This window comes from Propithecus coquereli, unplaced genomic scaffold (genome assembly GCF_000956105.1).
Source record: "Propithecus coquereli isolate 6110/MARCELLA unplaced genomic scaffold, Pcoq_1.0 Scaffold67, whole genome shotgun sequence".
NCBI classification, from domain to species: Eukaryota; Metazoa; Chordata; class Mammalia; order Primates; family Indriidae; genus Propithecus; species Propithecus coquereli.
Genome location: NW_012152729.1, coordinates 9404912 through 9425057, shown reverse-complemented (window position 1 = coordinate 9425057; position 20146 = coordinate 9404912). Strand labels below are relative to the sequence as shown.

Below are 20146 nucleotides of genomic sequence, written 5' to 3'. Positions count from 1 at the left end.
TATCTCAGTTTGCATGTTTAATGAGTGGCCCCCACATTCCAGAGTCCACCTGTTCTCTGCTACCCCACGTGGGTCCCCATTTACCACCTCATGTTGTGCATTAAGTCCTATTTTACAACAGGCTATTTTACATTACTGCCTGAAGGTTTGATCCCTTATATCTGAATAAGATTAATGTATTCACCCCCATGTCCTGCCTAAGTTTCTAAAGCTACAGAAAAATAAAAGACGATACAGTGAATCTCATATTTCATTGCCTAAATCCTACACAAATGAGTTTCCTTGAAAGGAGACTGCTGAATTATTATCCCCATGCTTTCCATTATGCTCTCACCTCTGATGACAAAAATTAAAATAGAACAATAAATAAATCAACTTCATGTATATCGAATCATCAAGGGAAAGAATGTTCTTGTTTTAAGGTGGATTTCTCTTAAATAGCAGGGAGAAACTTGGGCATCAAAAGGAAAACAAATGAGGTGGGTCGTGAGCATTTTCTCACGTAAACAGATAGCACGTTCCTCATTTCTAAGTCAGTTTGATTCATGGAGGGAGACTGAAGACACGATATCATCTAAAAGAAATTCCTTATTTGCCACATTTCAGCATCAGCTGCATGTCACACTGAGAGGCAATACAGATCTGGAAAACATTCCAACACCGCCACGCCTCATGTTTCTGTAAGACACTGGACTTGATGTCACCACTGGATTCCTTGGATGTTGTCAGTTGTACCTGTTCCCCATCATCGTCTCACAAACTACTCCATGCCCTTGTCACTGCCGAACGTCTCCCAGCCTCTCCCACCACACGGCTCAGGACGATCGACCATGAGAAAGCAACTCTGTCACACACCTGACCTTATTGCAGAAAGCCCTTTTTGCCTGTCTCCCAACTGCAATTAAAATCTTCAGAGAGAATATCTCTCATTACCTTAGTTCTGCCTTCCTTTCACCTAGTACATATTTCCTGAGACAATTACAGAAAATATAGAAATGGTGATTGAAGAAACAAATTATAAAATAAAGCAGGAGACAGAACAGTAGGAGTTGTTGTGGTGTTTTCAGTAATAAATGTAGTTTAATAAGTGAATTTCCGTTAGGAAAAAAAGGTGAGATGTGATTGAAGCAGGTTAGAGACCTATAAAATGCTCCACTGGTGTGGATTTACCATTGGCTTAACTAAGAGATGATGCTGGTGATACACTTAAAATATAGCCTTAATGTGGAAGTTCGCCCTTAGCTGCCTTAAGCTAAGTACAGTTGACCCTAGAACAACACAGGTTTCACCTGCGCAGGTCTACTCCGATGTGGATTTTCTTCTGCCTCTGCCACTCCCGAGACAGCAAGAACAACTCCTCCTCCTTCTCTTCAGCTTACTCAATATGAAGACCACAAGGATGATGACCTCTATGATGATCTACTTCCACTTAATGAATAGCAAATATAATTTCTCTTTCTAATTTTCTTAATAACATTTTCTTTCTTTTAGTTTACTTTATTATGAGAATACAATACATAATACATATAGCATACAAAATATGTGCTAATTGACTGTTTATGTTATTGATAAAGCTTCTGGTCAGCAGGCTATTAGTAGTTGAGTTTTTAGGGAGTCAAAATTATACATATATTTTCGACTAAGCAAGAGGTTGGCATGCCTAACCCTAGCGTTGTTCATGGGTCAGCTGTACATAATGAAAGGACACCCACAATAACGTATCTATTATTAAAGTCACCTTACAGAGCCAGAAGAAAAAGAAGGAAAGGAGTAGTGAGGGTCAACATGATTAGTGACTATAAGAATGAATATATTCACTGATTCATTTAGATGTCTTTTAAATTTGGTAGACCTCGTTACAAGACTGTTTGGGGTATTGAGAGAAAGAAATCAGTCATAAAAGCATACATTGTATATAAAGTCCATTTATATAAAGTACAAAGCAGACAAAACTTATCTATGCTATTAGAAGTGGGGACATTGGTTGCTCTTGTGGGAACAGTGACTGGAAGGGAACACAGGAATGGATTTGTAGGGCTGGCACTGTTCTGATTTTTTATTTGGGTGCTGGTTACACAAATCTTTTCAGCTTGTGCTGTTATGATATATGCATTTTACTGGAAGGATATTATACTTCAATGCAGAATTTTAAAATATATATGGGGAGCAAGAAAAGGAGAAAATGTAGAAAAGCCAAAAGAGGAATAAGAATTGCTATCTATGCTAATAAGACATCTAAGTTACTAATGCCCTTAGTGCTCAGTCAGGGAGTGGAGACATTGCTAGATTCATGTCGTATGGTCTCGCTTGCTCCACTAATGGCCTCCCTAAAAAAGGCCCTAACAGGGCACTTATGTAGTGTTTATTGGAGCTGTGAGACGCTTTAAGAGCAGCTCTTAAGATGGATACTAACACTTCTCCTTTCATTTAATTTTGACATTGTAACTTGTTACATATACATAAATGTGTGGGATTTGTTTGATATTATTTCATTGTCACCTAATGGTATCAGCAGCCCTAATAATTACACAGGAATAGCAATTCAAGAAAAGAAAAAAAAGAAACCTGGGGTGATTATCATTATTCAGATTATTCTGTCAAGGTGAGAAAAGGACAATAAAGACATGCTCAGAAATGAATTTTGTCCTTTGTTTTCAGTCCTGATCATCTAGTTTTCTTTAATAGTAATTTATAAAAGAACAAAGCACAGAAGACTGTAGTTTATCTTGCATCCATTAATAGGATCTGTGAATATAAATGGATGGAAGAGTGACATTGCAGTCAGCAAGGAGTCTTTTTTCATACTGAACTGAGAATATTCCTTCTCTCATTCTCTCTCCCAGTTCAAGGAGATGCATCATCCTTTTATAAGCCTGGTATAAGAGATATCCCACCCTCACCTCTGGCTCTAACTTTCCCAAGCATTTAACATTACAGCTCATTGCTTTTATCTGTGCAGCAGTTGATGGCAGATGAAGAAAAAACTTCCTAGTTTGTTCTTATTATAGTTTGAAGATATGTACTGCATAGTACTAATATTCACACCATGCCTTACCTCGAAGAGCCAAGATCTTTCACAAGGAAGACACAAGAGTGATAGTCTATTCTTAAAGCCCATACAATGAAAAATCTGCACAAAATTTGTATGGGTATAAATATGTGTTATCTTCATACACTGTCTATATAGCCAGGAAGAAAGATGCTTCTATGTTCTCCCTCTAATAGACTAAAATTCCTCTGGACAACTCATTATCATTATCACCAACTGTATTCAGGAGGCTGCTGTATATTTCTTAGGAGATTTTTGTTTTTAAGAAACATACGTCCCTCCCTTTTTTGAGTTGTCATCTATAGATCGATGGAAGTATCATGGAAGCCAGACATAGGAATTGACTGAAATTCAGTATGTTTCTAGAACCAGAGATTAAAAAAGCCTGCAAGTTTCATAGTTTCTCATTTTTCTTGCCTTGGTTGCCCATTCCATCCCCTTGCACTTCTATGAAGACTAGCTTTACTCTTTTTCTCTAATACATACTATGAAAAGATGATGTTTACCTGATGCTGCCCAAGTTCACTTATTTTTACATTGAGCTACTTGGAAAGGTACTGTTCAACATCCTCCCAGTTTTCTTGGAAAATACCTGCAGTTGAAACTAATTGAACTAGATTTGGTCAACTGTCTGCCTAGGTCCCAGAACAGAAAAAACTCAATATAAACTGGCTGCTGGTATATCACATTGTCAAAAGCGAGATGGATAGTTACTGGAGAATAAACTCAGCATGAGTTAGGTTGACACTCAGTGGATGTTCACTGCAGTCTTGAAACAGGTAAGTTCTCTATAGGTGGTGTTGACTATAAGATACTCATTCCTGCATTCATTCCTTTATTCACACAAACTTTCAAAGAGCAGGGATAGACAGGGTAACATTGGTAAACATGTCTTGGTGAACACACTGTCCATGACCACGTTTTCAAAGAATAGGGGCAGTAGGACCCATTTTGAGTAGAGGAAAGAAAAAAATTAATTCCTCTTTGGAAGCATTTCCCAAAGGCACTGAGGTCTGATTGCATTTTAAGATATTTTCCACATATAATGTGATCATTGGAACTTACTCAACTACTTCTGTTCACCTCTAAATTGACTCTATGCTTTCCATTTTAGGTTTTCTGCCATTGTTCTACTTGATAACCAATGTGGAATATCTTCACAGTGCTTTACACATTGTTCGTAGGACTTCTGTAGCTAGTATTTTGGTTAAATTAATTAAAATGAGATTCTTTAACATGTTAAATTCTCCAAGTAATACTGTAATCATGTACATTGTAAACCATAGATTAATTTGCATTATAAATTTCTTATCACTTGTTAGCTGATAATTCTCAGCAAATTAGGAATAGAGAAGAACTTCTTCAACTTGATAAACAAGATCTATAAAAAAATTTTTCTCCCAGCTCCTAATTTAAAAATGGGGAAAAGAACTCTTTAGGGAATAGGGGGATTGGGGGTGGGTAACCACAACTAAAGGACACGGGGAGCACTGTAGGGGGAAGGGCACGCCTCTAACCTTCACTTGGGTGAGGCAAAGACATAACGTGTAACCATAATCTTTGTACCTGCATAATACCCTGAAATAAAAAAAAAAAAAATGGGAAAAAGACCTGAATAGACATTTCTCTAAGGAAGACATACAAATGGCCAACAGATGTATTTTTTTAAATGTTCAACATCACTAATCATTAGGGAAATGCAAATCAAAACCACAATGAAATATCACCTTACTCTAGTTAGAATGTCCATTATCAAAAAGACAAATGGTAACAAATGTGGGCCAAAACATAGAGAAAAGGGAATGCTTATACATTGTTGTAAAAGACCTCTATAGGGAAAACTACAAAACACTGAGGAAGAAAATAGCAGAGGACATAAACAGGTGGAAAAACATACCATGCTCCTGGGTCAGCAGAATCAACATTGTTAAAATGTCTTTACTACCCAAAGTTACCTACAGATTCAATGCAGTCACTGTTAAAATAACAACATCATTCTTCACAGATCTAGAAAAAATAATTCTATGCTTCATATGGAACCAGAGAAGACCCTGTATAGCAAAATCAATCTTAAGCAAGAAAACTTTTGTCTACATAAAAATCTATACCTAAATGTTTATGACAAATTTATTCATAATCACAAAAGTACAGGTTGCAATCAGAATGTCCTTCAATAGATGAGTGGACAAATTATGGTAATTCATATCATGGAATACTATTTAGTGGTAAGAAGAAATGAACTATCTAGCAATGTAAAAACATAGGTGAATCTTAAATTCAGATTACTAAGTGAAATCTCTGCATACTATATGATTTCATTTATATGACATTCTAGAAAATATAAAACTACAGGCAATAAACAGATGAGTGGTTGTCACAAGCTCAAGAAGTGAGGAAATTTAATTTTTAAAGTTCAGAGGACTTTCTAAAGCAGTGAAACTATTCTGTATGATACAGTGATGTACATGCTACTATGTACTTATCAAAACCCATAGAACTTCATAGCACGAAGAGTAAACCTTAATGTATGTAAATTTCAAAACTTAATTTAAAAGGTTGGGCATTCCCAGGATGGAATGCAAACTGTAACAAAATTATATAACTATGTTACAAATACATTTTTAAAAACTTACTGAAGGGGGTTGAGAGGGAAAGGATCACATACATACTGTAATGAAACAATTAGGTACTTGGATGGCAGAACGGTTAGTATATCCACATATATTTGTCCTTGCTTTATCAGCTGGGGGGACCTAGAAGCAAAGGAAAACCGGTAGCAAAAAAGTATACCGAGTGCCCAGACCTTGGTTTCTAACACTATTCTCCAATGAAAGGAACCAGGACTCCTTGGAGAAATGGCTAATTCTAGAATCAGGGTAATAAGTATGCAACATGAGCCCAGAGCATCTTGTAGTACAAGAAAGTAAGGAAGTGCTAAAATATGTTAAAAAAAAAAAAAAAAAGATGGGGTTCTGCCAAAGGGACAGAGAAGCCAATTAAAAGAGTTCCCAATAGCCAAAACTGGGGAGGTGGGTGGAATAAGCAAGAAAATAAAGTTATATTAAATTATAACTCAAAGTATTAAAAAGAACCATGAGTGAAAGAAAGAGAAGAAAGAAAAGTAGGAAGGAAGGAAGGAAGGAAGGAAGGAAGGAAGGAAGGAAGGAAGGAAGGAAGGAAGGAAGAAAGGAAGGAAGAAAGGTCTTTGTTCCTCCTGAGCTCTCTGTTTGGCTTGCAGATGGCCTCCCTCCTACTGCCCCTTCACATGGTAGCCCCTCTGTGGACATGTGCCCCTGGTGCCTCTTTGTGTGTCCAAATTTCCCCTTCTTGTAAGGACACCGCTCACACTGGATTAGTGCCCACCATATGACTTCATTTAACTTCAATTGCTTCTTTAAAGAGCCTATCTCCAAACACAATCATGCTGGGAGGTCCTAAGGGTTAGGGTTTCAACATAGGACTTTTGAGGGAACATAATTCAGCCCCCAACAAAAGCCCACTTTATTTACACTTTTTACTGTTAAAAAGGTGATAATAATACTTGACCAATATGATATGTAATAATTATATCATGTATAATATACAACAATAATGCTTGACATATATACTGCCCCCTCTAAAAATCTATAGTGTTTTACATGTACCTAGCCTATAAGAGATGCTAAATAAAAAATTTATCTATCATGGCTATGTTCTCTATCATTTTAGCTGGACTGGAATTCTATTCTAGAACTCCCTTCTTTGTATTGTACTGGTTAGGTTTGGCATGAGATTTTGAAGGCAGAAGGGTAGACAGCAGACACAAAGTGCATTTGGGCATCAGGCATTGGGGCAGCTCATGCATGGTTCGGCAGATCTGCAAGCTCACCATGTTGGCACGAAGTAGCACCCAAGCTCACAGCATCTTCAGCTCCTATAGCATTTGTTCCTTTAGATTCCCCAAGTCCTGGGCCAGGTATGTGTAAAGCTCTATGACAAAGGGCACCAGCTTCTCCTACAGGTTACCCAAAGCATAATCAGTTGAGGTATGAGAGCCAGATGTAAGTTCCAGGTTGTCTTCATGGGTTCCAGTTTGTCCTCTTGGACTCCAATATATTCCTGATCTTTCCGACTTCATTTCCAGCCTTCCTTCCCATCACCCGAGGCAGAAGCAGCATCATTGTGTAGATTGCTTTCTCTGCTTTACATAAAATGTATAAATTCAAATCCCTGTAATAAATTCTTTAATCTGTAGACTGTTAGTGGTTTGGTTTGTCTCACGGGGAGTTCCTAGTCTTCTCAGCAATAAGACCTTGAGTGAGTCATGCTATGGTTTTGTGCCTCAGTTTTCTCATTTGTAAAATAAGAATAATAAAATTCACCCTATAAGATTGTGGACAGATTAAATGAGTGTATATGTACAGTGCTTAGGATAGCATCCAGGACAAACATTTATTAAATATTAATCCCAAGGAAGTAGTAAAATTATTTATTATGCTAGCCTTAGGCTAATGACATTGCTTTGGATTTCAGAAGGAATAATGTATAGCCATTTCAATACTTATTTCAAAAACATTTAACTTTATGTGGTGAACATCCTCCATCACCTACAGCCTCATATTGTAACTATTTTTTGTCTTTTTGTTAGGATGTCTAATTATACATCAAATGCATATATGCATAAATATATATGTGAGAAATTACAGGTGGGGAGAGTAGAAAAAAATGCCATCAAACTCACAAAACTATGATTGCTAATCAACCAAATAATTAATGCATTTGAGTCTAAATTTCAAATGACAATCTTCAAAGTCCAGTGAATCCAGAAAGTTCTATAATGCCTATGATACACATATATCACAGTTACTGTAATAATAACACATGCATACATAGAGACTCGAGGAAACTCCCACTGGCTGTGAGAGGCAAGGTTCTGAGAAAAGCATGTCACACACCAAAAATACATTGACAAAGGTGTCCCGCATTCATTTTCAACCAAAGCTTCAGAATTTCACAAATATATATTTCAGAGCTGCCCTGACATGTAGTTAATTCATTTCTCTGACCAGCGAATGTGGGCAAAGGCTACATTCTATGAGCTTTACTCTCCAGCTCTTTTTAATTCATGATTTCCTAGTCTACTTATGTAACAACAACAAAAAAAAACTCATAACATTGTGAGTGCTGATTCTAATTTACAGAGCTCTACGCACACATGCAGCTTGAATAACAAGAAAGATTTGCGTTTTTGTCTTCTGTAACCAATAAATATGTTGAATTCTAGAATATTAATTCTCATATGAAAGCAAAGAAGCAAGAAAGACAACAGGATCATGGGATTGTCTGGGTAGAATCCTACCTGAGTTTCTCAACCTTCCATCTATAGTATCGAGTTTTCCTTGAGTGTTTTCATTCTCCTTAGGATAAGTGAAGATTCACTGATTTGAAAATACTTTTCAATATTTTAAGTATCAGAACATTCCTTGATCAGAAAGCAGTAGATATCTTATTTTCTTCAGAAGAGTTCAGGATAGGCCTGGTTGAAGTGCTGGCCATAGAACATTTCTCTGAGAACAGAGAAGTGGGTTGTAATTTTCAAAGAGGTTAATCAATGTACTTAGAAATAGCAAGAGCCAAGCTGTGAGTGAGTAGAGAATATATTTCTGAAGAATTTAAAGAGATGTCACTAGGATAATCAAGTTGAGTTTAAGATAATTCCAACAAGCTAGCACAGGTATACAACAGAAAAAAGAAAAATAAAAGGGAAACAAAACTTTAGCATGACCTACTGCTGTGAATAGGCCTAGAAACGATCGTTTAATACGTATGTAGATAAATTGGTTTAAGGACACAGGTTGAGACACATCATCAGTGTTGCCTCTTCAACTAGATATTCCTAATGCTGAGTCAGTTCTTTAATTTTAATCCTCTGAAACACCAATTCAGATTATCAGACATGTGTGAATAGAAGATATAAGTTTCTAAATCAAACTGGGGCAACAAATCATGTTTCACACGGAGTGGCTCATTGTTCACCTGTGGGGGTGGGGTTAGAGGGAGAGATTGTTAAACTCTTCACTAGGTTCAAATTTCAGACTTTTTGTACTCTTTTTGCAATACGTTGCTATGTAATATTCTATTTTATAGAACAAAAGTGATATAAGTATTATCACCTAAAAAATCAGATGAAGTCTTTCTTTCTCCCTTCCTCCCTTCCTCCCTCCCTTCCTTCCTTCCTTCCTTCCTTTCTTTTCAGGGTCTTGCTCCGTCATCCGGCCTAGAGCGCAGTGGCATCATCATAGCTCACTGCAACCTCAAACTCCTGGGCTCCAGCGATCCACCTGCCTCAGCCTGCACAGCAGCTGGAACGAGAGGTGCATGCCACCATGCCTGGCTAATTTTTCTATTTTTTGTAGAGACGGGGTCTCACTCTTGCTCAGGTTGGTCTCAAACTCTTGACTGAGCTCAAGCCATCCTCCCCCCTCAGCCTCCCAAAAGTGCTAGGATTACAGGTGAAGCCACTGCACCCGGCTTCAAATGAGGTTTTTCATCACATTTTCTTGTGATTTATGTCACGATGATGAACATTTATGGGCTAAAGATTGAAAATTTGTCTTCTAGAAATAATACGAAGATTTTCTGCTGCTTATTTAAAATTCCCAAGTCCATAGATCAATTTCAGAGGAAGAGTCCACTGAAAACACCTAGTTTATGTTGGTAAAGGGATCCCAAGGTAGGTGGATCTGAGGATGTTGAGACAGCCCCATGATGTATAGTTCTAGAATTTTAACTGTTTTCAAAATGACTGAAAGCAGTGTTGTTTTCTTTTTTGTTTGTTTGTTTGTTTAATAGAGAGGGGGGGTCTCACTCTTGCCCAAGTTGGTCTCACACTCCTGACCTCAAGTGATCCTCCCACCTCAGCATCCCAGAGTGCTAGGGTTACAGGCATGAGCCACCCCACCCAGCCTGAAAGTAGTATTTCTATAAAATTACAATACATTTCCCTAACTAGTCTATATTATTATTGTATTGTATAGATAGATAGATAGATAGATAGATATAAAATATACATAATGTTGAGGCTTAAACCAAAGAATGTTACAATTGAAGAGATCAGGTATATGAGTCGATCTCTTAAAAACATCAATCTGTTAGAAACAATAAAATTGGTCAATTGCATTTTTATGTTATCAATTAATTGATTAATGAAATGTAATATCAGAATTTCGGGAGTACAAAAGGACAAGCATTAAAGCAAAACTGGATGAAAGGAGCGTCCCCATCACACAAGTTATTAAGACAAACCTTGTTTATATTTCCATTGTTGTTTCCTAAGCTTCTTTACAGCCACAATATAGAAAACATAATGCCTCTTGGAAGACTAATGCATGTTAGACACCCCTCACAGTTAACTGTCACCAACGTTTCCTTTTGGATATTCTGATGATTTCTAAAACATAGACCATTTAGGGAGACCCTTGGGAACAACCAAAGTCCACATTTTGGAAACCGTTGTTTCACTTTCACTATAAGATGTTTTTAAAAATAAGATTCAGCTATTATACCAACTGCCTACACATGCCTAATGGAGGTTTAGCTTCTTTATGCAGAAGAGAAACTACAGAATCCACAGTCCATCGCAGAGTTTTGGAAGCACAGCTGTTATAGGCATTCATACCAGGTATAGCAGCTGGATTTCTTTTGAGAGTGTTTATCTCAATCCTCATGATTTCCCGCCCATATTTTCCTAAAGAATTTCAATTTTGTTCGTCATTCTGAATCAAACAAGACAAAAAATATAATCAAATCCATCAAGATATATTTTTTCCCCTTTCTCACTTTGCATCTCTCCTTTAAAAATAGAGAAATACTGCTGAATCCTTTTAAAATCCAGCCTAGAGAGAGAAAGAAAGCCACAACCTCTAAATTATAAAAAAGTAGTGTGTTAGGTTTAAGACAGTTTGTCAGTACGTACATCCTTTGATCTTTTGAACCCATGTGACATAAGTTATTTGTTTAATAAGAAAATAATAATATGGGAATGAATCACTTTATTACTTTGGGACTATTCTTTATTTGGGGGGAGGGCTAAAATATGTACTGGGCAATGGTAAGAATAGCAAGCTAATCCATGTAAGCTGCAGTCATCAAAATTTACAATTCACATTTTAGAAACTGCAAATTTCACTATTTAGCTGCATGCTAAATTAACATGTGACCATGCATAGAACCAAAAATGTATTCTCATTAGATGTGTGTTTCTAGAGCTTTTGTAGAGTCGAATTCTGTAATGCTTCAAGATACTTTTTTAAAAATGGTTTCTGGGCTGATATAAATGAATTTGAATCTCCAAAAGAAACATATAATATGTCTAAATCTCCAAAAGAGTAGATAGTATGAATATATCAAATTATGATATGTTAATACTTTAAAGACTGAAACAGGAAAAATAATTTTACTTTCTTTAATTGAGTGTATGCTAAATACATTTGACTTTTTTCACACTAAACCAATGTTGAATACAGATTAGAAAATATTGCCATAGTTCTATTATATAATAAGAAACAATTGAGAAATATAGAAAAATAAAAGTAGAGAGTATTGTGTAGTTTCCTGCTGCCATTCCTGACTGCCTACCTCTGCCTGAACAGTTCAATCCAAATGCCACCAGGTGTGGGTTGGGCTAGATGGGACTCCGCATGAGGGTGAGGAGGTGGAGGAAGAGTGGGAGAGTAGGTACGTATTTGTGTGGGGGAGCAGGGGATGGAGAGAGAGAGCAAATGGAGATAAGTCACTTCACAGATGACTTATCCAATTAATAAATATATTATGAATAAAGAGACTCAGGTTTTTCACCATGACAGAAGGGGAAAAATAATCAAAATGAACCCTGTGGCACTATTTTAGAATTGAAATTACAGAGGTGAACTCGTGGTTTTTATTAAATAACAGATAGATAGAAAATGCATCAGTTTCCTCAGGCTGCAGTGACAAATTATTACAAATTGAGTTGCTTAAAACAAGAATTCATTCCCTTACAGGTCTGGAGTCCAAAGTCAAGATGTTACCAGGTCCAACACCTTCCATGTTGGTTCCAGGAATTCATTCCTCCACACGCTTTCCAGCTATTGTAGCTCCTGGCATTTCTTGGCTTTGGTGGCATAACTCCAATCTCTGCCTTCATCTTCATATGGCCTTCTTCCCTGTGTGTGTCTGTGTCTTTACATAGACTTTTTATAAGGACACCAATTACTGGATTTAGGGGCCAATCTAACCCAGTATGATCTCAATTAACTAATTATATCTGCAAAGACTCTACTTCCAAGTAAGGTGACACTCTAAGGCTCTGAATGGACATAAAATTTTGGGCACTACTATTCAGCCCAGTACAGATAGATCAGTGTGTGTGTGTGTGTGTGTGTGTGTGTGTGTGTGTGTGTGCATGTGTGCATGCTCCCATGGCTTTCTTAGCTCAGCCTTGTCCTTTGAGAAGGTTTGGGAACAGTGACAGCCCAATAGTAATTAACACTACTGATACCCAGACTTTGGTATGTAAGTACAATTCTTCTTTAGGTGGAACCAGATATTTTCATATAAATCTTGTGTAAATCTTTGTGTTTAATTCTAGGGCTTCACTAAGAAAGTACCCAAAGAATGATGGAGGCGTGTGAATAAGACAAAGAATCAGCTCCAAGGACATATCATGGCAGAGACTGAGGTAATCAGAGCATCAAGATAAATAATTCAAATAAACTGCTGTAACTCATTAAATAAAACAGAAATATAAAATTCAAAACTAATGTGAATAAATACACAAACAAATAAGTGGGAAGAAGAGAAAGCTTTTCCTTGTAGAAGAATACTGATAAATGTAGATGGAATGATGGAATTGAGAAAATCACCACTTGGCAGCTCTCACAGGAATCATTAATTCAGCAAACTTCAATAGATGTTAAAATTTTGGATTAGTAGTTTCATCTGGAATACAATTTTTATGTAAATTCTAAGTATCTTCCCACAAAGTATTAAGCACAAAAAGAAAAAAAGATTAGCTCTACAATGGTGACACATGGCAGATAACTCCTTAATGAGGTGCTCAAAATTATTGTCACTAATAATGGAATAAATCGAAATTTTGTACAACCTTATACAAATCAGTGAGGTATTATCTGGGTTAGTTTTGTCAAAAATGCATATTCTGAATCTAATCTCAAAGAAACATCAGAAAATCCTAACTAAGCAATTCTATAAAATAATCATTTCATAATAGTCAAGTATAAAGGTCATGAAAGTGAAGAAAAGAGTAAAGGTATCTTCCAAATTGTAAGCGTCCTCTGCAAGTGTGGTCTTGAGTATGATCCTTTTACTATAAAAGGATGTTATTGGAACAATTGGAGACATTTGACTGAGGTCTGTACATTTGTTAGCAGTGGTGTGCTAATATTAGTTTCCTAATTTTAGTGGCTGTTTTGTGGCAGCATGGAAAAACATCCATGGGGGAGGGCTTACTGAGGGGATGAGGCAAAATATCAGCAACTTATTCTCAAATGGTTCACGAATAATATATTTGGATGACATTTGCAACTTTAAGGTTAAATTTCTACTACATTAAAGAGAAAAAACATAAAAGAAATAGTATGTAATTTCTATGGGTCTTCCTCCAAAAGAAGAAGTGAGGATGGTTACCCTAAAAGGACACATACACAAAGAAAAGGCATAATATGAGTAGTAATAAAATACAGGAGAACAAGAATAACACATAGCCACGTTTTTCAGAAGGAAAAAGACTGAAATTATTTAATCATTGTAATGTTTTTCATTTGGCTTAGTCATTTTTCAAGGAGACTAAGAGTTCTGGTATATCGAGTACTGACTTCCATAACCTCTTCAGGGATAAGTACTGAGATTTGCCTTTTTCAACTATGTATTTACTAAGCCATTTCTTAACTGTCTTCTAAAATTTCAATTAATATATGTTTTTTTTTTGGTGAAACATGCATTCTACTTTTGCATTCACCATTAGGAAACCCAGAGTCCATTTAGGAGGGGATGGGTATATTCACACCTCAGGGTACAGTGAGCACTTTCAGGGGGATGGACACACTTGTAGCTCTGACTTGGGTGGGGCAAAGGTAATATATGTAACCCAAACATTTCTGCCCCCACAATATTCTGAAATTTAAAAAATAAATAAATAAATAGATAAATAAAAGCATTGGAAACATTGGTATTAATAAATAAAGAATTTACTCTCATTAGTCTTTATCTTTAATACATTCAGCAGTGTTTCAGCCCCAGTCACTCACCCCATGGCTCTTAATTATTTTTTATTATTATTCGAAATTCTATACGATGTATTATTGTGACATTTTTAAGGTACTTTAATCCTATTTTGAAAATTGTGCATTGCCACCTCTCTCAAACTTCTTATCCAACTCCCCTCTCAGTTCTTAAAATTTAATTTGCAAAGTATGCTGACCTCCAGAGCTCTTCCACCTTGGAAAAACATTAACTACTATAAATATGCAGCAGAATCATCATGCTCATATAAACAGAATTCTCTAGAGATCGTATCAAAGATCAGTAGAGCATACTGGTTAAGCCCATGGGAGGTAAAGCCAGATGTCTTGATTTTAATCTCAGCCCCTCCACTTAATATCTGGCTTTATGTTAGTTATTGTTAATATTTTCCCCATTTTTCTGATTTAAAATAATGACGAGAAACTAATGTTGGTATTAATGTTATAGAATTGTTGTGCAAACTAGAAATGTTTAACACAGCTTCTGGCACATAGTAATTCCTCAGTACATATCGATCATCATTAAAGAAGCCCTGGTTCTCAAAGGAAACTAAGAAACTCCCAGTGTTATGTTTTATATAACTGTGCACATAACAATGCAATAATGTATACCAACTTAAGCTCTCCTCTCTTTCTCACCCTTTTACTCCCACCTTCACTAATAGACCCTTTTGAATAAAACAGAATTTGTTCCAATATGTGTATTTTGAAGCATAAAGTTAAGTCTAGTAGGCCAAGTAGTTAGTACTTTAAATATAATCACTGAATTTTTCAAAACATACTTTTAGGCAGGGATTGCTATATATGCTATACAGATAAAGGAAAGCTTAGATGGGTTATGTCACTTACACAAAAAGTCAGATTTGGAGCCAAATAACCTGAAAATCTAAGTCAAAGTCAAATGAAATTTCATTTTACTCAACCCCAGGTTTAGATGAACAATCAGGGTTAAAACACTCCTCACCCTAATATACAATAACATTAAAAATTTCTATTTAAAATATCTGGAACTTAATAAATGTAGCAAATTTTCATTAAAACACTGACTTCAACAATGCTAGTGTGAGATCCACATTTAAAATCAGACAAGCTCACACGCCTCTATTTATGCAGTATTGCTATAAAAGTGAATTCTCATCAAGTTATGAAATTCGCAGTAGAATATAAAAGAACTGTGTCTTCAGCTTCCAAATAAGATATTTCTAAAATAATTTGGCTGCCATTTGGGCAAATATATATGTGTGTTTTGTCTTGACAGCTTGTCAACTGGCAGACAGTTCTTGAACATCATATTCATTTCAATTTAATATTGGTAAATTTCTGAATTAGAATTTTATTTTTCACTTTCTGAACAATGAACCCCCCCCCACTCCTCAGCCTTTGCTGGCTTTCCTTGGGGCACACAGGTGCATGTGCTGGCATTTCTGCAGTAGCAGAGGAAGAAAAATGAAAGAAGGAAGGAGGGGAGGGAAGAGACAGGCTAAGAGAGAACAGTGGTACCAGGGAGAAAAAGGAGATGGTAGTCGACCTTCATCCTGGAATTCACCTTCATGAGAAATGAAGGGAATAATTCACACTTGACAATAAAATAGTGCAGCTGCCTCTGCTTCCTTTAACCAGAGAGGCTGGAGTCAAATAGAAACCAGACACCCCATGCATAAAATCGACACGTAAGGAAAGGTCCGAAGGCAAGGTGGGGAACAGATTAATAAAAATAATTTTAAAAACCACAACAATCAATTATGGAACACTTAGTTGCTTTATGCTATACCCTTACCTTATATATTATTATGCAACTCTCACACAACGAAAGTAAGATGGAAATTATTATCTTTGCATTGTAGCCAAAGAAAATAGGCAACAACCTCCCTGAACTTCAAAGTAAACCATATAATAAAGGATAGAACCTGGATTCAAAGTCACACCTGAATTTTAACACATTCCCTGTGATTTTTAGAAGACATATCACAGGCTAAAGATTTAAATATATATAGATATAGATAGAGCTGCATATATGTTAGTGTGGATTATTTAAGTGTCTACTTTCTTAGCAAAAAAAAAATTCAGATGGAGAAAAAAATACATATATTCATATATTTACCGGCATACATAAACACTTCATTATGTAGCTAATGATATTTTTAAAATTCTTTCTTTGCTGAGAATGGCCTTGACATTTGAAAAAGTTTCTAGGGTTTTCTTTCTCAGCATATCTATCAGGGACATGACTTATATACACAGAAACGGGAGTCTCTAACACATTTACAATTAATAGATACAGACTTGGCATGAAGATGTAGAAATCATAATAATGATGCAAAAATAACATCTTCCTTGTTCACTGTTTGTTAGCAATTAAGATAAAGTGTGCTGTATGTATCGTGGGCGGCAAAAGTTTTTTAAAACCATCTTACTCTAATTTGGGCGAAAAGATGAATTAGGCAAGTTCTCTGACCTAAATGACTTGACCAAACAATAAGAAAAATAAATATAGTGTTTCTCAGTTCTTGTTTGTGCTTCAGAATCCAAAAGAAGTGCAAAGATGGAGGTGTTTTTTGCTTATTTGTGTTTCTTTTTTGTGGTAGGGGTGATGGTAAGGAGATAACTTCCTGCCAGAAAGTCATAGAAGTTTCCCTAGAAAAAGCATCATCTCAGCCAGCCATAAAGAAGCAATTCAGTTTTGATAAGCAGGAATAAATAAACAAAAATAGAATTCCTTACATAAGAGCTAGATAAAGTAGAGTCTTGGCAGAAGAAATATATGGGTAAGATATGAAGACCTGAAATCCCTTTTGATTTGCTGAGTATGTCTACCGAAGTCATGTTGTAGGTAGGTAAGAAAGGAGATCAAATGAAGTCAGGCTATAAAAAATTCCCTTGGTTAAGGAGCTAGGGAACAATTCTATGAAAAATGAACACTTATGGAACCTAAGGGAGATTTTTTTCCCAGCATAAATATATACATAGATTAGCTAAGAAGTAACATGGTCAGAATCAAACATACTAATTTGGAACATTACTGAGACAATCTATAATCCAGTGGAGGCATTAAAATCTGATCCAGGAAGGTGGTCATAAGAATGAAATGAAATGATGCATTAAGATTACATTGCAGGCCAGCTCAATGGCTCATGTCTGTAATCCTAGCACTTAGGGAGGCCCAGGCGGGAAGATTGCTTGAGGTCAGGAGTGCTAGACCAGCCTGAGCAAGAGTGAGACCCCCATCTCTGCAAAAAAATAGAAAAATTAACCTGGTGTGGTGGCTCTCACCTGTAGTCCTAGCTACTCTGAAGGCTGAGGCAGGAGGATTGCTGAAGCCCAGGAGTTTGAGCTTTGCAGTGAGCTATGAAGACTCCACTGCACTCTAGTCCAGGGGACAAAGCAAGACCCTGTCTCAAAAAAATAAATAAATAAATTACGTTATAGTCAGGAGTGACTAGAATTAGGGATTAAATAGGCAAGATACTGCTGAGGCTTAATGAGAGAAAAAAGATTCAACAGTATCTCTTATATTTGGTACATGGGATATTAGAGTGTTTTGGAATCATTGATAAAGTCATAGAAGTCAGAAAGCAGAAACATATAATTTCATAAGAAAAATTAATGAGTTGATTTTTAATGTGGGATTTGAGCCTAATTGGATATCCAGGTGAAAGTGTTCCTGAAGCAACTGGAATGTGGGTGACCAACTTAATCAGCAGATGAAGCAGGGCATATGATTTTAAAGCCATCCACGGTAAACAGGTGGCTAAACCATGGGCTGACCAGGAAAGGCAGTTGAGGAAAGGAGACAGGAAAGGAGAGGAGGAGGGGAAAAAAGAGAGAAACAGCAGGAGGAGGAGGAAGACTAAGAGGAGAAGGCTGAGAAAGGAAGAATAGGAAAAGGCAATGAGAAGAAGGAAAAAGAACTATGAGGAACAAAATAATCTTAAAGCGTAAACGACAAAATAAGGGAAAGCCATTCAAACACAAAAGGAGCAGATCAAGTCAAGGAGAAAAATCAAGATATTCCCTTTCTCAGAAATGCATGAGAAAAAGTTACTTGCAAATTAAGGCACTTGTTCTACCAAGAATTTTTCTTTATTTAAAATTTAAATCCCAACTAATTTCCATGAGGAATGTTACAAACACACACACACACACACACACACACACACACACACACAAACACACACACTAGTATCTCACTGGATTCCTAAAATAAAATGTCAAGACCACATTGGGAAGGTAAGGACATTCTGTACTATACCTCCTAATAATGGTCACAAATTTAGCCTTGAAAACCATAATCAATATCTAGCCTTTATTTGAATCTACAGTAAAGATGTTGTTGAGGACATTATTCAGCCATATATTTCTTCCTGGTGTTTATATTTAAGTATTTGTAATTTTCTTGAGCAGTTACCTGGGAATAGAGTTCTTGATCAAGTTTTTCTCTGGCAGATAATTCAAGGTCAAATTTTTGGGCTTGACATGGTAAATGTTCGTGTCTGTATTTACCTAATTCTGACCTTCAATTTGTATCTCTACCTGTGTTTTTTATGTGCCTTATCATGTTCACCTACTTCTAACTTACGCGATGTCACTGCATGGCATGAGGCCTTATAGGTTGTCTTAAATGTAATTTGAAACAAATCAGGGTATGTATTACATATATAGAAAATTACTTTTGTAAACGTATCTTTTGAATTTTGGATGCTGCCTACTGCTTTTGACAGACAAAAAGAAATCTAAAATCCTTCCTTTTATTATATAACGTCTGGGGTCAGAAGTTTCCTATATCAAGGCTAGGGTTTGGGGATGGATAAGCAAGCTCGAAAAAGGGGGAAAAGATTAAAATCATGTTTTGAAATATATATATTTCTGTAAAATGTAATGGATGCTTCAATGGCTCAGAAAAAGTGGGGGTAGGTCAATGGTGATAGCAGTAGCTCCTAAAAAACATTCAATTAAGATAGACACAAAAACAGAACTCTCTTTGGTAACGGTGATAGCCTAATCCACTCCAGCCTCCGCCCCCCAGCTCAATCCAGTATCTGGCTCACTACAGACCTAGATAGCTTTCTGTTTCTCTATATGCTGCATCTGCATGTGAATATACACAAACAAATAATTAAACATCAAGCAAATATCAATAGGATTAGCTTGGCATGTTGGAACAAATCTTGATAAATCCGCCTCAGTAACAATACTCAAAGTCCACGAGAGGAATATAAATTCAGCCTATTGAAGTATTGTCGTGTAAGGAGAGATATTTTAATAAAATTGCTCCTCCGTCAGTTCCTATTACTAAGGGACTAAAGCTATTGAGCTGCGGAACTTAGGCCAAAAAGGGGGATTTGGAAATGCAAATTAGAGATAAGACGGTAATAAATGTCTCTTATTCCCCAATACACCATCCTTGATGCCAGGAGCTATTTTAAAGATGACTCTTAATAGTTCTGTGAAATCGGAAGCATACATACCCAAAATGGACATTTCTGGCACAGTAGCGTGATAGGGTCCATTAAGAAACTCCGGTGCGTTGTCGTTGATGTCTTGAACTTTAATAATAAATTCAGATGGAGGCTCGAGAGGTTTGCTCGTCTCCCAGTCCACTGCCTGAGCTGTTAGGGTGTACTCAGCCTTTTCCTCTCGGTCAAGTCTTTTTATAGCATGGATATCTCCAGTTACATCATTTATTTGAAAGATTGTCCCAGCTCCATCGCCTGATAGGATATACTTAATTTTTTTGCTCCCAGGATCCAGGTCTGTGTGTAGCTAAAATGAAAAGTGGCATTCGTTAGTGATGGAGCAATCTGCAAAGTTATTTTTTTTA

General features: G+C 36.5%; 1 protein-coding gene across 1 annotated transcript in view; it reads right to left on the bottom strand.

The window, feature by feature from the left end:
- Window positions 1–20146, bottom strand: part of CDH8 (cadherin 8, type 2) — a 392490-nt gene that overhangs the window by 240075 nt on the left and 132269 nt on the right. The window contains exon 2 of the mRNA XM_012660463.1: window positions 19794–20088. Within this exon, the coding sequence (XP_012515917.1) occupies window positions 19794–20088 (295 nt within the window). The remainder of the gene's footprint in view (window positions 1–19793; window positions 20089–20146) is intronic.